General features: G+C 37.2%; 2 protein-coding genes across 7 annotated transcripts; one reads left to right on the forward strand and one right to left on the reverse strand.

Moving 5' to 3' along the window:
• The first annotated feature begins 5,304 nt into the window (after positions 1-5,304).
• Positions 5,305-9,157, forward strand: LOC116170563. Of its 4 annotated transcripts, none has more exons than XM_031487043.1 (3): positions 5,305-6,630; positions 6,818-6,994; positions 7,029-9,157. In XM_031487043.1, the coding sequence occupies exons 2-3, from the start codon at positions 6,825-6,827 to the stop codon at positions 8,479-8,481; spliced, it is 1,623 nt and encodes a 540-aa protein (XP_031342903.1). In that variant the 5' UTR covers positions 5,305-6,630; positions 6,818-6,824; the 3' UTR covers positions 8,482-9,157. The 4 variants fall into 4 exon arrangements, with proteins under 4 accessions (XP_031342903.1, XP_031342904.1, XP_031342906.1 ...); XM_031487044.1 differs by having other exon boundaries at positions 5,305-6,598; XM_031487046.1 differs by having other exon boundaries at positions 5,305-6,134.
• A 6,573-nt stretch (positions 9,158-15,730) lies between these two features.
• On the reverse strand, positions 15,731-22,503 carry LOC116170562 (O-acyltransferase like protein-like). 3 transcript variants are annotated; one of them, XM_031487040.1, is made up of 12 exons: positions 22,381-22,503; positions 22,068-22,321; positions 21,861-22,021; positions 18,232-18,416; positions 17,296-17,578; positions 17,089-17,249; positions 16,874-17,045; positions 16,635-16,828; positions 16,458-16,587; positions 16,225-16,408; positions 16,040-16,176; positions 15,731-15,992 (listed from the first exon to the last, which is right to left on the reverse strand). In XM_031487040.1, the coding sequence occupies exons 2-12, from the start codon at positions 22,261-22,263 to the stop codon at positions 15,786-15,788; spliced, it is 2,010 nt and encodes a 669-aa protein (XP_031342900.1). In that variant the 5' UTR covers positions 22,264-22,321; positions 22,381-22,503; the 3' UTR covers positions 15,731-15,785. The 3 variants fall into 3 exon arrangements, with proteins under 3 accessions (XP_031342900.1, XP_031342901.1, XP_031342902.1); XM_031487041.1 differs by having other exon boundaries at positions 21,861-22,028; positions 22,068-22,501; XM_031487042.1 differs by lacking the exon at positions 21,861-22,021 and having other exon boundaries at positions 22,068-22,500.
• Positions 22,504-22,844: the final 341 nt, after the last annotated feature.

Raw genomic sequence — 22,844 nt, forward strand, 5'->3', positions numbered from 1 at the left:
TTTTAATATTACAATGAAACCTAAGCCTTGAAGATCACTAGGATTCACTATTCCCTTCTGGACGACCCCTCTGACAAAGAAGTGTCTAACGCAAAAATGCTTTCTACGTTTATGGAGTTTCTGAGTTGTGTGCAAGGTATATAGCAACATTCTTTCTTTCTTCATTTGTTTTTGTAGTTAAATTGATTGTGAAAACAGGTCTTTGAAACACTACACCTTTTCCACTTTTATTCGAGAAGTTGTAAATTGTATTTGAGAACTACGCTGGACATGCTGCTAGCACGTATTATAAAATTTTAGTTAATAATCAACCCACCTATTTATACCGCAAATTAAAATACAGAACTGATGTACATACGCTAAATTTGAGAAACAAAGGTTTGCTTACACCTCCCTCGCACGCCACAGCTATGTATGAAAGATCTTTTACCTACAACATCAGCAAATGGTATAATTCCCTAGCTATGGACATCAAAAGCATGCCTTACAAAACATTTAGATTAGCTACCATGTCGAGGTTATTGCACGAACAATCTTCTTCTCAATGATATTTGACAATTTAATTTGAGGTTTTTTTTTTTTGCTAGATATATTATTTTTATTTTTATTTTTTCTTCTTTGTATTTTCTGTTAATGAACGGAATCACATGGGTTAGATGGAAGAGCAGAAATGGTATGTACATATGTTTCATTCCATTACTGAATCTCGCCCTTTGTACACACTTCTATGTAATGTAACCTATAGGTACTATTAAAGACATTTATTATTATTATTATTATTATTATTTTTAGAAAACGTCAAAGTAGATGAGAATAGTCAGTTGGATTTGAGAAAACATCAAATGTATTTGAGAATAGTCAATTGTATTTGAGAAAGTATCATTTAATTTTATTGTATTTTAGAATGTAATATTATTCCTAATGAATTATAATTAAGAATCAAATTTTTATAATTCCGCTACTGTATGTAGTCCCGCAACAGCAGCAGCAGCATCAGGCTATGTTATGCATGTGATTTTGTTTTTCTCATTTTCAATTGATATCTTCTCAAATACATTTTACCATTTCTTGAATACAATTTACTACTCTCAAATTCATTTGATGCCTTCTCAAATACAAATCACTATTCTGAACTACATTTGTTGTTTTCTCAAATACATTTTACTATTCTCAAATACAATTGATACTTTCTCAAATTAACTTGATAGTTTCTCGAATAAAAGTGGAAAAGGTGTAGTGCGGCAAAAATATTTTCTGCACGCATTTTCTACACGCTAATAAACGAAGTAACTCTTTGTAATTGTATTGCTTTATTCACAGTTTCGTTATATAAGACAATGGTAGAAAAATTGGATCACTAAAAACTACAATTAAACTACAACTAAAAAATCATACATGAAATATTACTAATTACTAATATTAATATTAAAGGTACAAGATGAACAATTACCTATACTTACACCTGGAATTGTCGACTTTAATTGATTAATAGATTTTGAAATCGAAAGATTGAAAGTTATTACATTGAACGCCCAAGACGATGTGCAGGTATACCAGTTAATTCAGAAATATCAGAAGCATTACCAATTATTTTCTTGGAAACTTCGTTCTTAAAGACTCATCGATGTAACCCTCTGCTACCATTGACGACTTCCAGCCTCCGTGACGCTTTAGGCTCAGAATATCTGCTCCAGCATTAACAAGTAGCGTGGCCGAAGTCCGGCGAAAACAATGACCGATAAAAGCAAAAGGATCTGGCAGATTTAGATCATTTGCAGTTTGTTGAGAAATTTTGCAAAACGTGTTTACCTATACGGTTGAACGGTAAATTTACCTTTCTTATAATTTAAGAAAAACCGATTAGTTGGCACATTAGAGGGACGTAAAGCTCGGGATTTGTAAAGTCACTAGATATAGAAAGTATCGCAATCATCCGCCATTTTTGGGCAAATTTGCTGCCAACTTAAAAAAATTGACAAATAAAATCTGAAAAGCTGTAATTTTTTATAACCTAACTTCATAGTACTGTCATGTTATACAATTTTATACAGATATCTCCAAACAGGTGGAACAATCCCTAACATTAAAGTTACTAGAATCTGGTAACTTCCGCCATTTTTGGGCAAAAATCATGCGGTCTCTCTCTAACTCTCTAATTTAGTGACTTTAGAGATTTGGTATAAATCTGTATCCAATTTTCTTTGCCTTCTGCTACAGAAAACGTACTTGGGACATGATTCTTGGAGTCAGGAATCGTTATCAATAAAATTGTATCTTGTTCTGTGAAATCCGTTACAGTCAGTTTACAACGTTCGCTCTCCGACGGCAAGCTCCAGCCACTCCAAGGACGAGAGCAACCTGTAATTATTAAATTATGCTTATTTATTATTTAAAAATACAATAAGAGATTCACAAACCTTCATTATTACAAATGTTTCATTAGGCGCTTCTCCCAAAAACGATTTGTTCTCTTATGAAAACGCTCCTTTCCGAAACGCTGCTTAGAATTTTGGGGTAGCAATTCATGCGAAACCGCATTAGCCATTTCCGCAACGTCCGGCGGGGTGCACATACCTTCTTCATCTTCAGTTTCGTCAAAATCCATCACTACGCCACAAATTGTTTGACTTAAATTTACGATTTTTCAAACAATTATGTTTTGTCATGGCAACCAGCTTACTTGATCATTTACAATTAAAACATCCAACTACGATCAGACTACATGATTTTCTGCCGTTATCTGCCTAGTTTAAATTTCTAATTTCTAGAGAAAAACTTTCCACTTTCGTACAAAAAATAGTATGAAACACGCATGCCGAAACGGTTATTGAAAAACTCGTTTTTCAATATTACCGTTTCTGCACTTGTATTTCAATGTACTATTTCTCCTAAAATATATCCCAACAAACATGCATAAAAAATACATGCATAGCAATCTTGTATCAATTTTGTATCATTATGATGCAGCACATATTGCTCTAGCTCATAAAATATGAGGGGTGGGGGAAGGGGCAATTAAAATTTGTGAATGTTCGTATTTTCGCCATATCTCTGCTTAGAAAACAGATATCAAAATGCTGTTTTCACTGATATTCTCACTTTTTCATCTTATTTGATAATATCATATAATAATTATATCGTTCCGTTTGAAATGTTCAAAAAAACCTGCAAAGTTTATGTTAATGTCACATCGCGCCCTCTACCACGCATCACATTTACTAAAAAGGCTCTATTCATGTAAAATCTGATTCCACGAAGAGAGCTCTTTCCAACAAGGTGTGAAAATCTGTTAACCTAAACCGAAGTTACACTAAATCCCTTAGAGAGATGTTCCCCTTCCCACACCCCTCATATTTTATGAGCTAGAGCAATTTGTCTGCATCAAAATGATGCAAAATTGATACAAAATTGCTATGCATGTATGTTTTATGCATGTTTGCTGGGTATATTTTAGAAAAAAAACGTCATTCATACGCTCTCCAGCAGCAAACCTCAAAACTTGAAAATAATTTCCAATGATTTCTCTTGGCCTCTTTTATTAACAAAACCTTTTTCCCCAAGCTGCACAATTAACGGTTCCATAGATATGACCTGCAGCCTTTATTAATAGGCCACCCTGTACACGAGTAATGTTGTGCTATCTGACAATTCTAAAAGTATCAGTTTCAAAATTAGTTGTACAAATAACTATTAATGAGATTCAGCAAGTTAAACTTAACGGGCAGATTATCTGTCAAAGACGTCATTTTGTAAAATAACGTTCTTTGGCACATAAACTGCACGTTAAAACGTGTTTCAGGTATACCTATAGACAAAGGTCCATTCTCCTCAGTAATGACATGAAATTTAGGTATATCATTTATTCTTTTAAAAATTCTATAGGAATCCTTCAATTAATGGGCAGTGGACACTTCTACCAGGAGGCCCGGCGGCAGTTTTGACGCATGTATTCGTCCACCGCCAGTTTCCCCAGAACGAAACGTTCTGAATTCCCTATTCCTCGCGCTTACCCGAAGCTTGATCCTGATACCTACCCGTAATTTTCCTTCTCAAATGCAGTCGTATACCTGAGCAAGAGAAATTAATCCAGACACCTGTGTCACGTTATTAATTATCCCTCTCAAGTGCAGTCGTATGACTGAGTAAGACAGATTGATCCAGATACCAGCACCCCGTTATTAATTTGTTACGTTCTTTTCGCTCGTAATTCAAATTTAGTATTCTTAAACTCTCGTTTATATTGAAATAGGTTTTACCTGATATTCTTACGCTATCAAAATGTTTCGTTTGTAATCCACTTTCAGATGTAAGTTAATTCCTGTAGTAAATTTGTTATTATCTTAGTATAGGTTTCTTTTACGATGTTCTTTGTTTCGCCGACGGAGGTCGTGCAGAGTTTTCTTTAGTTTCTTTTGGCGCACGCACTTTTTTGTGCCAGGACGAGATTCCATCATTCCTTGTAGAAGAACACACAGACACACGCCATTCCAGTTACTCGACAATTTGTCAGCCTTTTGGGATTTATTGTTGCTGTATAAGTTTTGTGAAGTTTTCTCTTGTTATTTTGCTTTGATACATTTGCGGATATATTTTACTAAAGTTCTAAAGCCATTTTAGGTATGTTAACAAAGATTACGCATTTACCTTTTGACTTTGTTTCTCTTTTCTTCATTATTACCTGCCGCATTCTGCTTTCTACAACAACATTTCTGATTGGAGACCGCTGAATTTTGGATTGTCCCAATATTGTGCAAGATTCATTTGGGGAAGTCCACCGCCATCTCATCAAGTCAATCACCCCACAGATGAGTTTCTACGTTACCGGCTGGGAAGATTTTACTTCGATTCTACCATGTAGTTTGTCACTGTGACGCCTTGATCAGAGACAGGCATCAGCTCTTTGGCGCCATATATTTGGAACTGGGGAGGGTGAAGCAGCTTAGACTAAACAGGGTCCTTACTTTATTGAAGGGAATGGGCTCTGAACCTCGTTGCCAAGGAAATGGGGTAGACATAATAGGCGTTTGGTGTGTTTAAGTGGTGCCTGGCTAGTTCCCTTTATGAATGGAATAAGATAATGGGGTTGTTTGGGGGAACAATTAGCGAAGTTAGGCCACCCACCTGAAAACTGCGTTGAACCGTGAGTGAAGTCAAGTCAATCCCCTGTAATTTGCCGTAGGGTGGATTTTTTATTGTGTTATGCAAAATTCGCGTTGAACTGTACGCGAATTTAGACCAGTCACCTGTAATTTAACATAAAGTGTGTTGTGTTAGAAAATTGGTAAAAAACTCGTTTATAACGGCATCGAGTGCGGACGTGTTTTCAGCGCTCTGTGTTTAGTTTAATTATAAAATCTAAAAAAAAACCAACGATCATGTCTGAAGTGTGTCAAAAGTGTACATTTAATATTACGTCCACTCAGCAAAAAATTAAATGTGTAAGGTGTTCGAAGAGATATCATATCAATTGCATGAACCCAACAATCGGGGAATTGCAATATTTGAAAGATAACAAAGAGAAATGGCAATGTCTTACATGCATCGAATCTAATACGAAATTACGAAACACTGGCAGCTCATCATATTATGTTCCAGATGAGATCCCAGCATCTGTGGATGTGGATCCTAATGACGGTCAACTAAATACGTCAACTGCACTTGCACACATCATAGGTCAACTGAAAACTGTTTTAGAAGTACAATCAGAAACAACTACGTCGATCAATTTATGTCACGAAAAAATTGATGAGTTGAACAACAACTTCAAAAAACTAAGCGATGCGGTGACAGCCTGTGAAAAAAATATTGAAGCTTTAGAAACTAAGAACGTAATTCTTCAAAGGGAAAACAGTGAGATTAAAGAAAAATTAAATGAGTTGGAACAGTACACCCGGAAAAATATCTTTGAAGTATATGGCGTGCCGGAATCCCCAGGAGAAAATATTGCCGTTGTTGTCCAAGCAGTGGCCAATTCGATAGGGTTTAAATTGGAAAGATGGATGATCGATACTACTCATCGGTTGCGAAAAAACGCAAATCGTCCGGATCAAGCCAGGGGAATCATTATTAAGTTCGTACGCAGATTAGATAAAGAAGAGTTCATGAGGTTAAAGCGAGTTAAACGTGAACTTAAAGTAAGTGATTTAGGTTCCGATTTTCGTAATTTAATAAAGCAAGACAATTACATCTATGTGAACGATTCGCTCACGGTTACCAACAAGATATTGTTAAATAAGGCGCGTGAGTTTAAAAAACAAAACAACGTAAAATATTTGTGGATACGGAATGGCAAAATATTTATGCGTGTCAATGAGCAGAGCCGCGTTTATGAAATAAAATCAAGTAATGATCTTCGGGATGTCCACTGATCGAGTTTCGGTGATGGTTTATCACACTATAGTGTTTTTTTTGTTGTTTTTCAAAACATTACGGAGAAAATGCTCTTATTTTATTGTCTTTAAATTTTTGTTTGACTTTTATACATCACAAAGCCAATAGTAGTTTAGTTACGTGCGTTCGTTGGAAATTTGTGAATTTATCTGCAGCTGCTTTCTTCAAAGTTATCGCCGAACATTCCTACATAAACAATAGCCCCACTGTTAGTTTTAGCATGATGTGTTTATCAATAAGGTTTGCTTCTTTAAACCAAAAATGACTGCTTTTCTGGGAAATAACTTGTGTTACATATTTTTCTGTGTCTTTAAAATTAAATTTACTTGTAATTATGCTTTACAAAATTCGGTTTGGATATTACCAAAATTTAAAAAAAAAACTGTATTTTTATATGGTCATTTATTAATTCCTTTTTTGTTTACAGATGTTAGATGAGTAGGAATATTTTAGGAATTGCACACTTAAATGCCCAATCTCTTCGTAATAATTTTTCAGAATTCAAGGATCTCGCATTTGAGTGCAACTTTGACATAATAGGAATAACAGAAACGTGGTTATCGCCCGAAGTACCTAGTGATGCAGTTCACATAAATGGGTATAAGTTTATTCATTGAATATAGTGTTTTTATTCAATGGTTTATTCGAAAGGATCGCGTAGCGAGAGGTGGAGGCGTAGGTATATATGTTAAAAGTGAATTTGTTTTTTCAATTTTAGAGCAATCCGAATCGCACTCAGCCAGTGAACAGTTATGGATCTTATTAAAAATAAATAGAATCCAATTAGCTCTTGGAATTCTATATAGGCGACAGGAATTTGGATGTGATGTGTTTCTCAGTGAATTGGAAAATTCGGTTGTATCTGTATTACCTATTACTGATGAAATAGTGTGCTTGGGTGATTTTAATATAAATATGCTCAATTTAAATAATCGTGATACATTAAAGTATACAACTATGATAGACTTCTTCAGTTTAAAACAAATCATCCAAGAACCTACACGCGTCACTCGTACAACGTCTACTTTAATAGACCACATTTTGGTTAGTGAAGGTAAGGTAATCATTGAGTGTGGTGTAATTGGTTCGCATGGTTTGTCTGATCATTGTTTAATATATTGTCAGTACCCACTTCACAGTAACGTGGAAATGAAAAGCCATTTACATACTTACCGGGACTTTAATCGCTTCAACCAAAAAACCTTTGATGCTGACTTGCAAGCTATTCCATGGCATCTAATGATTCATTTACGTGATGTAAACGATAAAATTCACTTTTTAAATGCTAATCTTACAGAGTTGTTCAATATTCATGCTCCCATTAGAACTATTAAAATTGTTAAAAAAAATCCTCCCTGGATGACTGATAATATCAAATTTATGATTAAACTACGAAATAAGTCCCTTGTCAAGTTTAAACGAACGCTTAAGGATACTGATTGGAATTATTACAAACAGTTACGGAATTACACTACCTTTGCAGTTAAACAGGAGAAAAAAGCATATATTGAATTTAGACTCAATCAAAATAAACATAAAACGTTATGGCAAGATTTAAATAGGACTAACATATATACAAAAGCAGAGTCTCATGAAGTACCTATTCATCTTAGTGATCCTAACAAAATTAATGAGGCATTTGTAAATTCAAGTAAATCTTTGTCTACCGTTAATTTCAACAACCTTATTCGATTCTATTGCGAAGATTTTCCACAAAAGTTTGGGACAAATTTTCAATTTTCATTAACTGATGGCCAAGCAATATTAAAAATCTTATCAAATATCAAAAGTAATGCGGTTGGAACTGATGAACTGAGTATAAAAATGTTACGACTTTGCTGTCCCTTTATTGTTCCTTACGTGACACATATTATCAATTCCTGCATAATCGATTCGATCTTTCCAGACTCCTGGAAAACCGCAAAGGTTATTCCTGTACCTAAATCAAATGCACCAACTGACTATAAGGACTTAAGACCAATTAGTATCCTTCCATGTTTATCAAAAGTTTTCGAAAAAATTATGATGACTCAAATGCAAAGCTATATGCAATCCATTGATATTATCCCCGAGACACAATCGGGATTTTGATCGGGTTTTAGTTGTGAAACTTCTCTTTTAAATATAACTGATGATATATTGAGCAGTGCTGATAGTGATGAACTGTCCGTGTTGATTATGCTTGACTACTCGAAGGCGTTTGACACCATAAGACATGATGTTATGGTGTCAATCCTGAGATGTATTGGTTTCGACGAGTCTGCTACTTCTTTAATTGAAAATTACCTTACTAATCGCAGCCAGATAGTGAAAATAAAAGACTCTCAATCTATCTCTTTACCAATTATCAATGGAGTACCTCAAGGTTCAATTCTTGGTCCCCTGTTTTACGTTATATATACCTTTAATTTAAAATCTTCTCTAAAATTTTGTAAATATCATTTATATGCTGATGACACTCAGTTGCATTACAGTTTCAAGCCTATAGATTTGCCTGTTGCCTTGGTTCATATTAACACTGATCTTAACAGTCTAGTGGATTACTCAGAGGCTCATGGGTTACAAATTAACATATCTAAATGCTACCTTATGCTATTAGGCAAACGGAAGACAAGAGAAAAGTATATATCTCAAATAAATATTATGATAAGGGATACTCCATTGGGTGTTAAGAGCAGTGTTAAGAACCTAGGGCTTATTATAGATGATGAACTTAGGTTTCGACAGCATATATCTAAAAATGTGCAAAAGGCATTTATTAATCTAAAACAAATTAATCAAAATCGGTCTTGCTTAACTAAAAAAGTAAAAATAATACTCTGCGAGTCGCTTGTCCTATCTCATTTTAATTATTGTGATTGTGTGTACGGTCCTTGTTTAACTTCCGTCGACTGCAGACGAATACAACGCATCCAAAACTCGTGTCTAAGGTTAATATTTGGTATTCGAAAATTTAATTCTATTGGTGGTGGTGGCAAACTGAATGAAATAGGATGGCTGAATATGACAAATAGAAGAATGCTGCATTCGGCTTGCTTATATCATAAAGTCATTACTCGCCAAACACCACAGTATCTTTTCAATAAGCTTCGATTTCGGCATAACATACGTGATTTTTTCTTGAGACATAAAAATTTAGTTATAACACCGCTTCATAAAACCTCCTTGTATGAAAGATCATTTAGTTATAACGCGTCTAAAGTTTATAATTCAATACCTCCTGAAATTAAAGAACTTCCTATACAACATTTCAAAATTCAACTACATAAACTATATCTACTTAATCAATACACCTCTTAAATAAAAATTAATCTTGATAAGCTTCTGTTTTTATTATAATTTATTTGTCCCGTTAAAAATATTATTTTTCACTCGTAATGCCATAATTAATGTTATTTAGTAATCAAACTGGGTTGAGTGGAAGACCAAGCTGCTACTTAGTAGTTGCTTGAACTCACTCCATTTGGGAACAACAAGTGAGGCAGTTCTTAAGTACTCTGTTCTCTTCGAACATCATGTATGATTTTATTTTTCTTTATTTTTATCTTGAACATTGAACATTATATTAAGTTGTTTTCAATAAATGCATTATTATTATTATTATATTAAAAAATGGCAGGTCCGAATTAACAAGAACAGCCCTGAGATTAGACTCGTAGATTTTTTTAAACAATTGTAACCACCGTTACGTGTGTCACTAAAAAAATAAATAAAGCCATTGGTATATAAATATGAGAACAGCATAGGTGTACAATTGCTTCTGGTAATATTTTTTTTGTAAGACGGCACAAAATTTGTGACTCTTAGCAATAAGGACTTAGTAGATCTAAAATTATGTAAGTCTGTAGGTGCGAATTACTGGTCTGTATGTGAGCACAAACTGCGTGTTCCCCGGTAATAGAACCAACTTAGTATAAAATTATATACCACAAATTCTTTAAAATATTACTTGTGGGAAGTCTCTGTAAGCAGTAGTTTTTGGAATCTGTTACTATATTAAACAGTATAAATTTTTAATTTGCAAAGAGAAATAGCTAAAATTTACTCTACAATGTAGAGCCACTCGAACCTTCGCCAATCGATTTCTACGAGTTCAAGGATCAGTGCTATTGAATATGAGCCGGATCAAAAGTCTGGTTTCCGAATACGAGCTGAGTGGCAAAAAATTCACCTGCTGAAAATTGTATGCGATTTTTCGTATGGTGTTTTTTTTATCTTACTGCATGAATACTACAATGTATACGCTGCCAATAAATTGTTTAAATAAATGATACAATCTGTCAGTCTGTCACTTAAACAACTAACAGCTAACTTATTCTATTTTGTATACTTACTTAACTGTTTTTACATGGTCATTTATGATCTCGAATGTTTATAGTAGGTACGTACAGCTCACAAGCATCACATTATTCACGAGCCTTTCGATACTCACTACACACAGAAACTCAACGCAAATGATGCTACAAGGTCGACAAGCACAGCAGAATAATTAATACAATCATTAGCTAATTAACGCTTTTGTTATATTTGTTCGTTCACTCTTTAAGCTCAACTAAATCTATTTTTGAAAGGATTCAGTTGCATATTACATTTTGTATGAATAATTTATATCACACACTACCGTTATCGCATAGATTTCGCAAGATACACGCTTTTATTGTTACGAATTTTCACGTGACACGAGTACGAAACCACGAAACATTAGAATAAACTTACCATTTTGCATATTTATAAATAAGAGACGTAACACATACCTGTTTACTGCGGAGCTATTTGTAAAAAGGCCGTTCATTTCTCTTCAAAAATTTTTCTAAGGTAAAAACTAAATCATGGAATCTGCTCAATGTATAAATTTTATGTTTTCTTCTTACTCCTTACTTCAAGATTTTATACTTTTACGATGATTACTTACCATATTTAACCCTCAATAACAATAATAAACCTTATCTAACCTTTATTGCCAACAAAATTGCACTCATTTATAGAAATATTCTCATTTAGGTAAGTGACAATACAATTTGAAAAGAACAGAAACAATCAAAATTATTTCTAGTCCAAAAATAGTTATTAAATATTACATTCAGTCAATTTACAGTCATTTGTTACACAAATAAAAAAAAAATTCGTTACCTTAACGTGACCCGATGATTTCTTTATGGTACAAATTGGTACGGATGGTGCCTTAAATTTGGTCAATATGAAAACGAAAATAGGATCTCCGCAAGGATGATTGATGAAGACTACCTCTGCGTGTGCCGATGATCGGGCAATAAACTTTTTATTTATATCGTCTGCATTCAACTCGCCTTACGCTCTTGCAAACAAATTGGACCCTTACGAAAGGAAACATAAACTTGTAAATCGGTGAAATACATGTACCCTAACCCATACAACGGGCTATTTAAATTCCCAAAGTTGACGACATATCGTTGTATACATACGAGGGGCGCTTTTACGTTACTTATAGCGTTTGGAGGGATAAATAAGAAGTTTACTTCCTTTGCTCGACTCAATTAATTTGAATTTTCTTTTACAAGGCTACTTTATAACACATATTATAGAGGGTGACCAAGTTAGATTGCATGGACATGTCTCACTGTTCCGAACCATAATCCAATTCAATTATCTCTTTCAGCGTTCAATTTTCAGTGTTCAATTATCTTTCTTAGCGATCATAAAAAACAGCGCCCATTACCTTAAATCAAAATTAAGACCGCAGAATACCACCTAAACAACAAGCAACAGCCGCCAAACGGGATGGCCGAATAAGTGCGTACAAACGAGTACGTCCTAGAGTGTGTTAAGATGAATAAGGATGGGGACTGCCTGTTCGAAGTTATTATAGGCATCAACTTAGGGGATGCCCGGTGTCATTAGAACCACACAGGAGATTAACCAAAAGTATTAGGGAAGAAACCAACACATACATCCGGGAGAACCTGGAAGAATTCTACCCACAATTGATAGGGAACGTAGTGACATTAGGACCCCCAATAATGAAGATACGGTCGAAGCTTACCGCAGGGATCACAGAAAGCAGGGATTCTGGGGAGAATACGAGTCTCTGGTGGCAACGACCAACAAATATAACAGATAGTGGTTTACGAAGAAGAAGGGAGAAAACAGATCACAGAACCACGAGAAATAATGGGGACGACAGATTACTGCAATATAGCATATAGAATAGCAATGTTCGAAACCACTACGGCATCGTGCTGAGGGCAGCATGGGGCATGGGGGGGGGGGGGGGGGGGGGTAGATGAAGAGGAGGAATACCAGAGAACAAGGGTACTGGGGGAGTACGAGGAAGCGAGAGAAGCCGCCGGCCGTCCCAAACGAATATAGTCTGAGCATGGTATGCGGGAGGAATGCTACGCCGAGAAGGAGTGAAAATAACCAGGATAGTAGCCAAGATGCAAAAGGAGGCAACAGCGTGAGGGTAGCCACGTGGAATGTACAAGGGGGAAACGACCCAAATAAAAGGGAGTTAATTGACCACGAATTAAGAAAACAGGGAATAGATGTAGCCAGTCTACTACCAAACTAACAAGTGGGATGGCCGCGACAAGGAACTACGACTAGTGGATAGGAGGAGGAGAGTACCAGCAGAGGCACAGCAATCGTAATCAGGAAACGCCAAATCATTGTGGTTGAGACATTTGAAGAAGGAAGCGAAGTAGTTATACAGGGGGGCTCCTGGCGCAGTTCAAGGTCGCTTGCCACCTGGTGGCAACCTTGGGAAGTAGGTCAAGGTCACGGTGAAAGTCGTGTGCCACATGGGCGGTTGTGGTGGCCTCATTTGTAATGTCATCCGAGGGCATTGCCCCCATTAATTTTCAATGTCATCCGAGGTCATTGATCACATTAATTTTCAAGGTCATCCCAGGTTATTGGCACCATTTTTGAGGAATGATATTTCCAAGCATGGTAGATCTACATGGACTGAGGGTGGAAAACACATTCAGGAAATCTACTCTGAATCACAGATCAACCACATAGTAAGGAGCAAGTCAAAGAAAATAAGCATCACGAACACAGTATGGGCCAGTACAGTAGGATCGCACTACAAAATGGTAAGGGGTGAAAGTAGGGGGGGGGGGTAAGAAAAAAGGGACGAGATCAGGAACACCACACAAACCCGAAGCAAAAAAGGAGCTAAGGGAGGCCAGGGAGGAGAAAACAGCTTTGAACAAAATGAGATCAAGGAATTCGACTAGTTTGCAGAGAATTTCGCCAAGCTTAGCCCAATGGAGAGGAATGCGCCGATGGATAAGCACCAATGGCAGTATGGGAGAAGTTCCTGAAGGAGGTAATTTTTCTTAAATCCAGGAAGCCTTTCTTTTGATTGGTACTTCGTTCTGGTCGCCATATTGGGGCTAAAATGCTACAGGTATTTTAGTATGGGTTTACACTTTTTTGTGTTCTTGCAAAATTCTGTGAATAAAGGCGCTGCTTAAGGTAAAATGTATATTGTGGACATATGGCATATCCTAACACAGTTACTGTAGGTATAGGTACTTCCTGAACCTACATATTAACCGCGTAGTTAAGACCATAAAAGTAGGATTTTACAAAATACAAAGTAACAAAGAATTCAGTGAGACTTTCCTACCTAGTTACATTACCAGATACATTTTATGAAAGCTAATATTTTTTAGCTGCAGAATGGTAAAGAAAATTTTTAAAATACGCATAATTATGTTTCGTGATTAGCAAATAGATAAGGAAGGTCATTATTATTTGTCATGCCTTCGTTGTTCCCTTTTATATGCTCTACAGTCTACACCATTTTTTGATAGTATGGCGAGACCACGCGAGACCAAACGAGACCAGACGAGACCAGACGAGGCGAGACTGAACCAGGGCGAGACGAGACTTTGAGTTGGTCTCGTCTCGAGGTCACGAGACGAGGCGAGACCTTTGAAAGTCTCGTCTCGTCTCGTCTCGCGGCAACACTACACTTCTCTGACGTTGTTGGGGCTGACCTTTTAACCAATAGAATTATAAACGCGTGCTTAAGGGAGTATACTAGTACTAATGGTTTGGGAAGAAGACCAAGCACCAAATGAAAACCAAAAGAATCAAACAAGCATGTCCGCTCTCCCCATTCCCCAAGGCTCTTCGCGATAGCACTGGACAACGCCATAAAGCAAACGGATGGCCAGCTACAACTACCGACACTATTGGCGTGCGCGGACGACCTACTCGTAATTGCGGACAAGAAAGAATATAGTTCGTCGAAACCAGCGAAGTATACCTGGAGATGGCAGGTCTTCGGAACGGTAGTCACTAAGGATACTGATAGAAAACATCAACACCACAAGAAATCAAATAAGGGAATTACTAGAAGGAAAGATGATCACCAAGAGACTAAAGATGAGGCAGCTGAGATATTGGGGAATACAAACAGGAGGTACAAAGACCATAATCTACAGATGGCCAAGAATCTACTTACGTGCATCTGAATTAAAAGTAGGCCGGCCCATGGAAACATCACTATAGACCAAACGGTGGCGGCCTCGGAGGTTCCCATAGAGAGATGGGAAGAGTGGAGAAGAGACAAACACAAAAAGAAGAAAGCAAAATGAGATGAGTACTGGAGGTGGGTGACGAATCAAGAGGAAGAAACAAAAAAGAAGGAATTGAGATCAATGGATGTAAGCATCGGGAACTAATGGAACGAAGGGAGATAGGCTATCAACAGGAAACAATACCCACTTAGTCATCGTACGTCATCGTCAGATCAAACCATCAAAGAGATGTCACAAGACGAACCAACCAAATCTTTGGGAGTTTTCTGGAATCCACACACACACACACACACGAACACAATAACCATTACGAAAAGATTCATCCCGTCCGAAATAGCGAAGTTATTCGATCCACTAGGATTTCTAGCACCAGTCATAATCAAAGCGAAACTTCTGATAGAAGAACTCTGGCAGCAGCAACTAGAATGGGATAAATCCGGCTCGAAGGACCATGAATAAACTTAGGGTAAGTTCGTTTTGGGAGATTGCCACCAGAACGCAGCCTCACGTTCTGTGTAGATTTAGGCTTGACTTATGGCAACCGAATAGAAGGATAAGGAGATGAGCTACCACCGGGAAGCAGTCTCACAACCCGTAACGACGAAAGACTTAACTTATGATAGCTCGAATGGAAGGGAGTAACGGCAACAGGCTACTTGTAGAATCTCCCTTTATTATTCTAGTTACTGAATAATTTGGAGATGAAATGTTGTTTAAACAGCTACACCAGGCATATGTCAAAGTATAAGTATCAAGAAATTAGTTTTAATTAACAAATTAAACATATTAACAAACGAAATTGCGCATACATGGCGACTTGATGATGGATTACCACGTGGAACAGCTCTCCATTGTAGAAAGATATCACAAGCTACCGGTCACCGTAACTGTACAGTTATTCATTATCGTAGATGGAGCTAAACTGTTATTTGATAAAACACCCTCCTGGGCCTCACTTTTCCTTTTTGTGAATATGATCTTTTCAATTTCGGTGACAGGTAATTCGAACACTAACGTTACAAACGTCGCTATGAACAACGTACACGCAAAGTGGCCCCAAAACTGGACCATCTTAAAATGATCAAGTTACAAAGTTAAAATCGCTGTCACATACTTACAACTTCCACTTTTCGTCCACTTGTCCACATTTGACTACATAAGACATAAATAACTATGTAGTGAACAATGAAAAGACTGTAAGTCAACCGTGATAGCACTTCGAACGCAGGCAGCGAAAGGAACCAATTTACTGATCCTGAAAGTATGTCTTAGTTTTGTCGGAAAGTACACCCCCGAAGATTACTTCCGTAACCATTGGCACAACTAAAAATCACCACGCCAACAGCTAATGCCCAAACCGGGCGGGCCAAAGCGATGTAGATTGAATTTATCGCTCTTTGTCCCTCTGATGTCATCAGACCATGTCCACCGAATGCAATTGCGAACATAACCAGGAGGCTGAGAATCCATACGCATGCGACAATTTTCTAAAACTCATCGTCTAAAGTTTCCACGGCGAAGTATTAGCTCTCATACCTTCGGTAGCGTATGCTTCTTTTTGTTGGACAAGTACAAGTAGTACCCTAGTACAATTCCTATCAGCCATGGTGCTGCTCTTGTGTACGCAGGGTAGTAGTACTGCCAAGCGTATATCAAGCTTTTATGGCTGTGAGGGTTTCATGAGTTTAACGCACGAAATCGTCCCTGACTTACTCTACATTTCCTTCAATTATACCATTAAGCTCCAAAAACCAGCCCAATGCGAAACATCCGATTATGTTACAAGCGATCAGCGCAACAACCCCGCATATTGTACGTTTCGGCCATTTCGGCAACGGTAGCAGGAAGATTGGCGAAATTACAAAGAGCTGCATGTCGACGCCCAGATACCAGCCGTGAGGGAGACACTGAAAATTGAATTACAATATCCGAGTAGAAAATCGGGAAGATACCAAGGATGGTACTTGTCCATAGTTCTGTACATACAGCAACGTTTTCCACCAATATTCCTGACAGGCTTCAATCAACTGCGTGTCAATTATATGAGTCCAGAGCGGACCTGAGGAAAACTGCCTTAGCAACGTGACTACGAAAACAATTTCCGCCGCCAAAACTGGTGTCAACCTAAAACAGTCCGTTGGTCATTGTCCTACTTTTAACCGCGCACCTCAAGAAGCGGTGTAGGTAAAACTTGACAAGCTGAAACGGTCTATCTTTTTCGGCCGACCATAGACGTGCGTAGGATGTAACGATTCCTGATAGCAACAGGAACGTGTCAACCGCTATTGGGGCGTTAAACAGAAACATACTTCCTGGGCTTTGCCTCCACTGCAATTGAACTTGGTGAAACGTGAGCGAAATCGTGACACCTTACTTTGTCCCGGTAGAAGCTGTTCATTGCTGGTGAGTAGAAATGTATGGAGAATGTGTGATACAAAATGATCCACAAGGTGCTGATAACTCGAATTCCATTTATACAAGTTATTTGTTTCGCATTATGTTCGATGGCGAGTAACTTCCTGCCATTTTTAAGAATGGAAAATGCAACAAGCGTCTCGTACCAACTTTTTGTGTTGCTCAGTTGGTGTGAGTTGTGCAGGTAGACGTCGTAAATGGTAGAAGCAGATGTAATCAGCGCGAAAATTGCAAAAAATGCTCTGAAAAAAAAATAGTACTGCTGCGATGCCACGCACAATTTTAGTGTAGGTCGTTATTTTATGTTTATCAGAAAGCTGATTACGCTATGGATGGTTCGCCGTTATTAGGTGATAATGTTTCGGTCAACTGTGTTTATGAACTCAGGAAGTTTAGAGTCTCATGTGATTTGAGCAAGCCGAGTGTGATTCAAAAATTGCGTAAATTCAATTGAATTTTATTTGTAAATTTAGTTTGTATGTCCTTTTGAAGTCACTGTCAGTGACGAATAGTGAAGAGATAGCCTCTATTTTTTTAAGTAGTAGACCTTAAATTCTGCGTGACATTTCAGTACATCTTTAATTGGGGGTGCAAATTTCGCAGAATAGAAAAAAAACACGCGGTCCTCCTTAAGCGTAACGGACAATGATTAGAACCAGTTACTGATTACACATATTTTAGCATGTGCTGTCAGCCATTTTGATTTAGTTGCAAACAAATTCCATCAAGGCCTCGTTCTTGAATGTAAAGGCGTGTCCACGTTTTAATTAATGACGACATCGCCACGTTGAATTATCAGTGAGCTTTGAGAAAGAGGCCGCGATAATTTGCACTTGAAGAGAACTGCGTCTTTTTTTTCCTTTTCTACGAGCAGTAGGTAAATGAAAATACCTACATTCCGCAGTATTCCGCTACGCCAAATCGCAACACTTCATGGACCGAAGCTGTTTGGCACAGAGGTTCTGGAAAAGTAGCGTTGAGACCGAAGTAGTTATATATTGCGGATACATCGTTAGAAGAGCAGGTGTCGGGTAGGCAACTTGCCACTTGTAGCCTAAATGTTGCGTTTGTGGAGGCAATCTGAAATGATAGTCGCAATTATTAGGTGTTAACAAATCCAAAATGTGCCTGAGAGGCCCAAATGTAATACATAGTTATGATATTTCATGCAACATGAAAATTTATAACACAGAGAAGTTAATGTTCAGGTTTAAGTACGGAGGTCTACTGTAACGGGATCCCTTTAATGGGGTTTAATTAGTTTCATTTTTTTAAATTTTTTACAGTAACCGCGATTTTTTTTAAGTTTTGGTGGGGTGATTTCCTCCAATATGGGGGGTATTTAGAGTCAACTATCTTTGGGGTGTGCGATTTTTTGAATGGGTATTGCAAAAGCTGCAGAATGGTCTCTTTAGGGCAAAAAGGGCAGAGTTAATAGGGTATAGGTGGTCGTTTTGATAACCTAGATCCGTTTCGCTATCGCCCATATAGCACCAATTGTCCACTGTGCGTATATTTTTGTTCAATTTTACGTACATACGTCCATGTGACAAATATGTACGTCTGATGTACGTATTATTTATGACTTTGATGGATATGATATTGTTGAAGTTCATTATTTTCGGGATTCATTGCTTTCAGTGGCGGCCGGTGACCATTTTATCGCAATCGTTAGAATTTGAAAACTACAATTTTACAATGTAATTCATGAAATTCATAACCGTGAAGAACCGTTTCGTTACGATCCCATATCATCGGCAGAAATTATGCATGGGAAATAACGCGTTTATTTTTCCAGCTCATTTTATTGTATTGTTATTTAAACACCCGAAAACGTTATAGCATTTCATCTAATGTATAACGTAATTGGCCAAATACATTTTTTTCCATAATTGCACAAAAAGAACTTTGCATGATTAGGTATACAATCACGCTGTTGTTTAATAGAAAGTCGACTGAACCACACGGCTACTTCCTCAATAACACACGTACGTACATTACAAATACATAGTACGCATAGCTATGGATTTACGGACGTGCATTTCACGTACACTTACGGCTCATGTACGTACATTTCGGTACACGGTACGTTTTTTTGCTACTTAACGTACGTACTATGTATGTGCAGGAAAGTACGTATTACGTGAGTAAAAGTAAGCACATTATACATACATAAGGGTACGTCTAATGTATGTGCGGTACATGTACAAAGTAGCGCAAAAATAACGTACCATGTACGTGAAGTGTACGTACATGAACGGTAAAGTGTACGCCCGTAAATCCAGAGCTGTACGTACTTTGTATTTGCAATGTACGTACTTGTGTTATTTGGGCGGGTCATTGCACAACCAATTATGTGGACATATTCCGCTGGGTTACCAGAGGCTTCTGACGAATCGCTTTTCTAAATAGCAGATTGGTAAAAATGAATGAATTCGATTGGCAAAACCGATTAGGGTCATTTTGGGGCATATAAATTGAAGAGAGTAGGGAAATCGTTCGTGGAAAGTAGAAAAAAGAAATATGCGTGGAACCGCGAAAGCGACTAGTTGCGCGAGGACAAATGAATTTAGTCCGATCCCTGCAGAATGACAACAGAATGGTAGCGTTTTTTTTTGTGAGGGTCACCTCAATATCTCTTTTATTTGGTGAAACACGAAAAATATTTATATGTAACATTACGATCTATTCGATCGTATATGGACACTTCCCGCATCACGATTTAATTCCATTCCTACTAATTAAATATCCTAAATATGCTGTTTCATAATCTAAGAAAAAGAATTAGCTGACCGAAATTCCAATTTAAAAGTGACAGTGCGCCTAAAAACTTCATTTAAAATTGACAGATGCTCCTCAATTGTTTCCGTGGCTATTAATATGTCAAGTACTAGAATAAAATGCTATTATCAGGGGTAAATACACAAGAGCTTGATTTTTAATCGGATAATTTTATTTTTACACCAGTAGGCGGGGAACACTTTGTAACCCGAAGGCCCAATCTTCCAATGAGTATAACTATTGTTTGAAAAGTTATTTTAACAAACTGTTCAACAATTTTGTTCCTTAACTTCCAGATTCGTCATTCTCATGTTCAAAAACCCCCAGATACCAAATTTTGTCGAAATCAGAATTTTTTTCGCACCCCCAAATAGGGGTGCGCCCTTTCGGTGTAAGAATTTTGTAAAAAAAATTTTTTTACATGCGGTCATGTAACACCCTGTATATTTTACACATTCCTACGCGCATTTTTATCGCTGATAAAAAGCTACCTAGCTTTTAATCAGATAAAAATCATTTGATTGGTTAGAATTTGAAACAATCACCAGGCTGATTGGTCGTATATTAATGGAGTGTATTAATCTTGAATTAAATAACCAAATGCCCTGGGAACACACAAGGAGCATTAGTAAGTCCAAACGGCATTCGTAAAAATTCGAATTGCCCAATGGATGTTATGAATGACACGTACTTAATGGAATTTTCTGCCATCTTCACATGATCAAAATCGTTTTTTAGGTCCAATGATTTATTATAGGATTTATTTTTTCGATCAGTGGAGTCGGGAAATTATCTTTAACCGTAATTTTGTTCAATTCTCTGTAATCTGCACAGACCTGTAATGTTCCCATCACGATTGCGAATCAATACGATAAGGAGATTGACTAGGAAGAATATTGCCATCCTGTATTAATCGATTTAAAGTTAACGGTAGTTTTCGTAAAATGAAAGTCTACGTTACCGGTTATGGGTTAATCGATTTGAACAATTTTTAGATTCCATTTCGGTTATTGAATATTTAAATTTTCTAAAACATCATCTTTAATACAAGAGGAATTTCCTATTTTGGTTTGAACACCCGTGGTTCCAATGGTTATCTCGGAATTGGATGATAGTTTTATTAGTCTATTGGACTTCAGCAAGTGATTCGGTTACTGATTCTGAAGAGGAACAAAAGAACTTTGAATCACACTTGAAACACTACCAGTGTCAAGCAAGGTCATATTAACGATTCTGGTAATACCATCGGTGAAAGTGGAGAATGAAATGAAATGAAAGGATTGGAAAGTTGTAAACTAATAACGGAAGTCATTGACTGAGAAATTGTATTTTCAAATTTAATTTTAGCAGTTGGCCAGGATTTTACTTTGTGGTCCATCGATCTACAATTGAAGCGCGATACTTTTTCACGCTTCGGCTTCCTACATTCACGAGCCCGATGGCCAAGCTTGTTATAGTTGAAGCACTGAAACTTGGTTTACTTTTACAGGGTGCAGCCTCTGTAATTGCTGGTTAATGACTACCTTAAATTGGTGACTCGTACTGGAAGTGGAAGCAAAAAGTGGAGAATCCTTAGATTTGGTCTTCCCATAAATGCAGTTTAGTTCCTTAAACGTTGTTTCCTTAATTCAGACATTGATTTTTGTTGAAAAACATTTAAACAAGTTAAAAAACACTTGAATTCATTTCCCATTTTTAAGATGCAACATCTTAGTTTTGAAAGAACATCTACTCTAAACTCACCTCATTGTAGTTCAAGGGTGTGCTCCCGTAACAATACCTTCCTCGGATAAAATCTGAAGAATTCACCCGCTGCTTTATGTTAATACACTCTTCAAACGAACCCAAGTCAGCCGCGTTTCCACCAGCAATTCCTGACGGTACCTTGCTTGATGCGTCGAACACTAAACACTGGTATTTTTGAAATCTGAACTTAGAGCTCGTACTTACTTTCCAAAGCCCACGTTCCATACGTCCCCAATTCTTTCTGGTAATAGTCGAGATGGAGTCTGCATTTAATACCAATTCCATTTGTAGCATTCTGCACTGCACTACTTAAAGTGTCTCGAAAGTATACAACATAACCGAGCTCAGACCCGCTCACGTTTAGTATAAAACCCACCAATAACGCCACAAATAAGTGCATCGTTCGTTCACCTAACTTATATCTAACTGTGCAAAGTAATATCCTATATAGATTGAAGCTAAAAACATTGACTACACAATTGGTACCTAATTATTAAAGAAGTCGTTAGTGGTTTACCTACAGGCACAGGTAATAATTGTTATTAATAGTAATACTTAGTGCAATTTATCGGGTTGTTAACTTCTACGTTCGGTGAATGGGTTTTCCATGAGATTCCAGCACTATTATCTTGGACGGACAGTACAGGACAATGGCCCGTATGAATAAAAGTAAGCAAATGCTTATACTTGCAAAATTCAAAGTAAATATTCGTAACTGTCCCTTCATACTGGTCTGTTTAGCATGGTTTAGCAGCGCTGCACTGCGTCCTGTCCTTCTGCTTAGAAGCGCTGCTAAGTCGCCCAGTGCGAAGGAGCACTTACGAGTATTTACTTTGAATTATGCAAGTATCAGCATTTGCTTACTTTTATTCATACGGCCCTGTGTCATAATTAAAGACTCTGTCGACTGGAATATAAATCAAATATTTACAAGGTAAATTAAGGTCTCCAACGAGCTCCTGTCGAGATGGGGAGATTTAA

The sequence above is a fragment of the Photinus pyralis genome, unplaced genomic scaffold (genome assembly GCF_008802855.1).
Source record: "Photinus pyralis isolate 1611_PpyrPB1 unplaced genomic scaffold, Ppyr1.3 Ppyr1.4_LG5, whole genome shotgun sequence".
Lineage (NCBI taxonomy): Eukaryota > Metazoa > Arthropoda > Insecta > Coleoptera > Lampyridae > Photinus > Photinus pyralis.

Coding starts and splice junctions, on each gene's coding strand:
- LOC116170563 (XM_031487043.1), top strand. CDS start 6,825: ATGAGTAGGAATATTTTAGGAATTGCACACTTAAATGCCCAATCTCTT. Junction 6,995..7,028: donor GTTCACATAAATGGGTATAA/GTTTATTCATTG, acceptor TTTTATTCAATG/GTTTATTCGAAAGGATCGCG.
- LOC116170562 (XM_031487040.1), bottom strand. CDS start 22,263: ATGCACTTATTTGTGGCGTTATTGGTGGGTTTTATACTAAACGTGAGC. Junction 17,579..18,231: donor GTAGCGGAATACTGCGGAAT/GTAGGTATTTTC, acceptor TTTTTTTTTCAG/AGCATTTTTTGCAATTTTCG. Junction 16,829..16,873: donor ATGGACAAGTACCATCCTTG/GTATCTTCCCGA, acceptor TTCAATTTTCAG/TGTCTCCCTCACGGCTGGTA.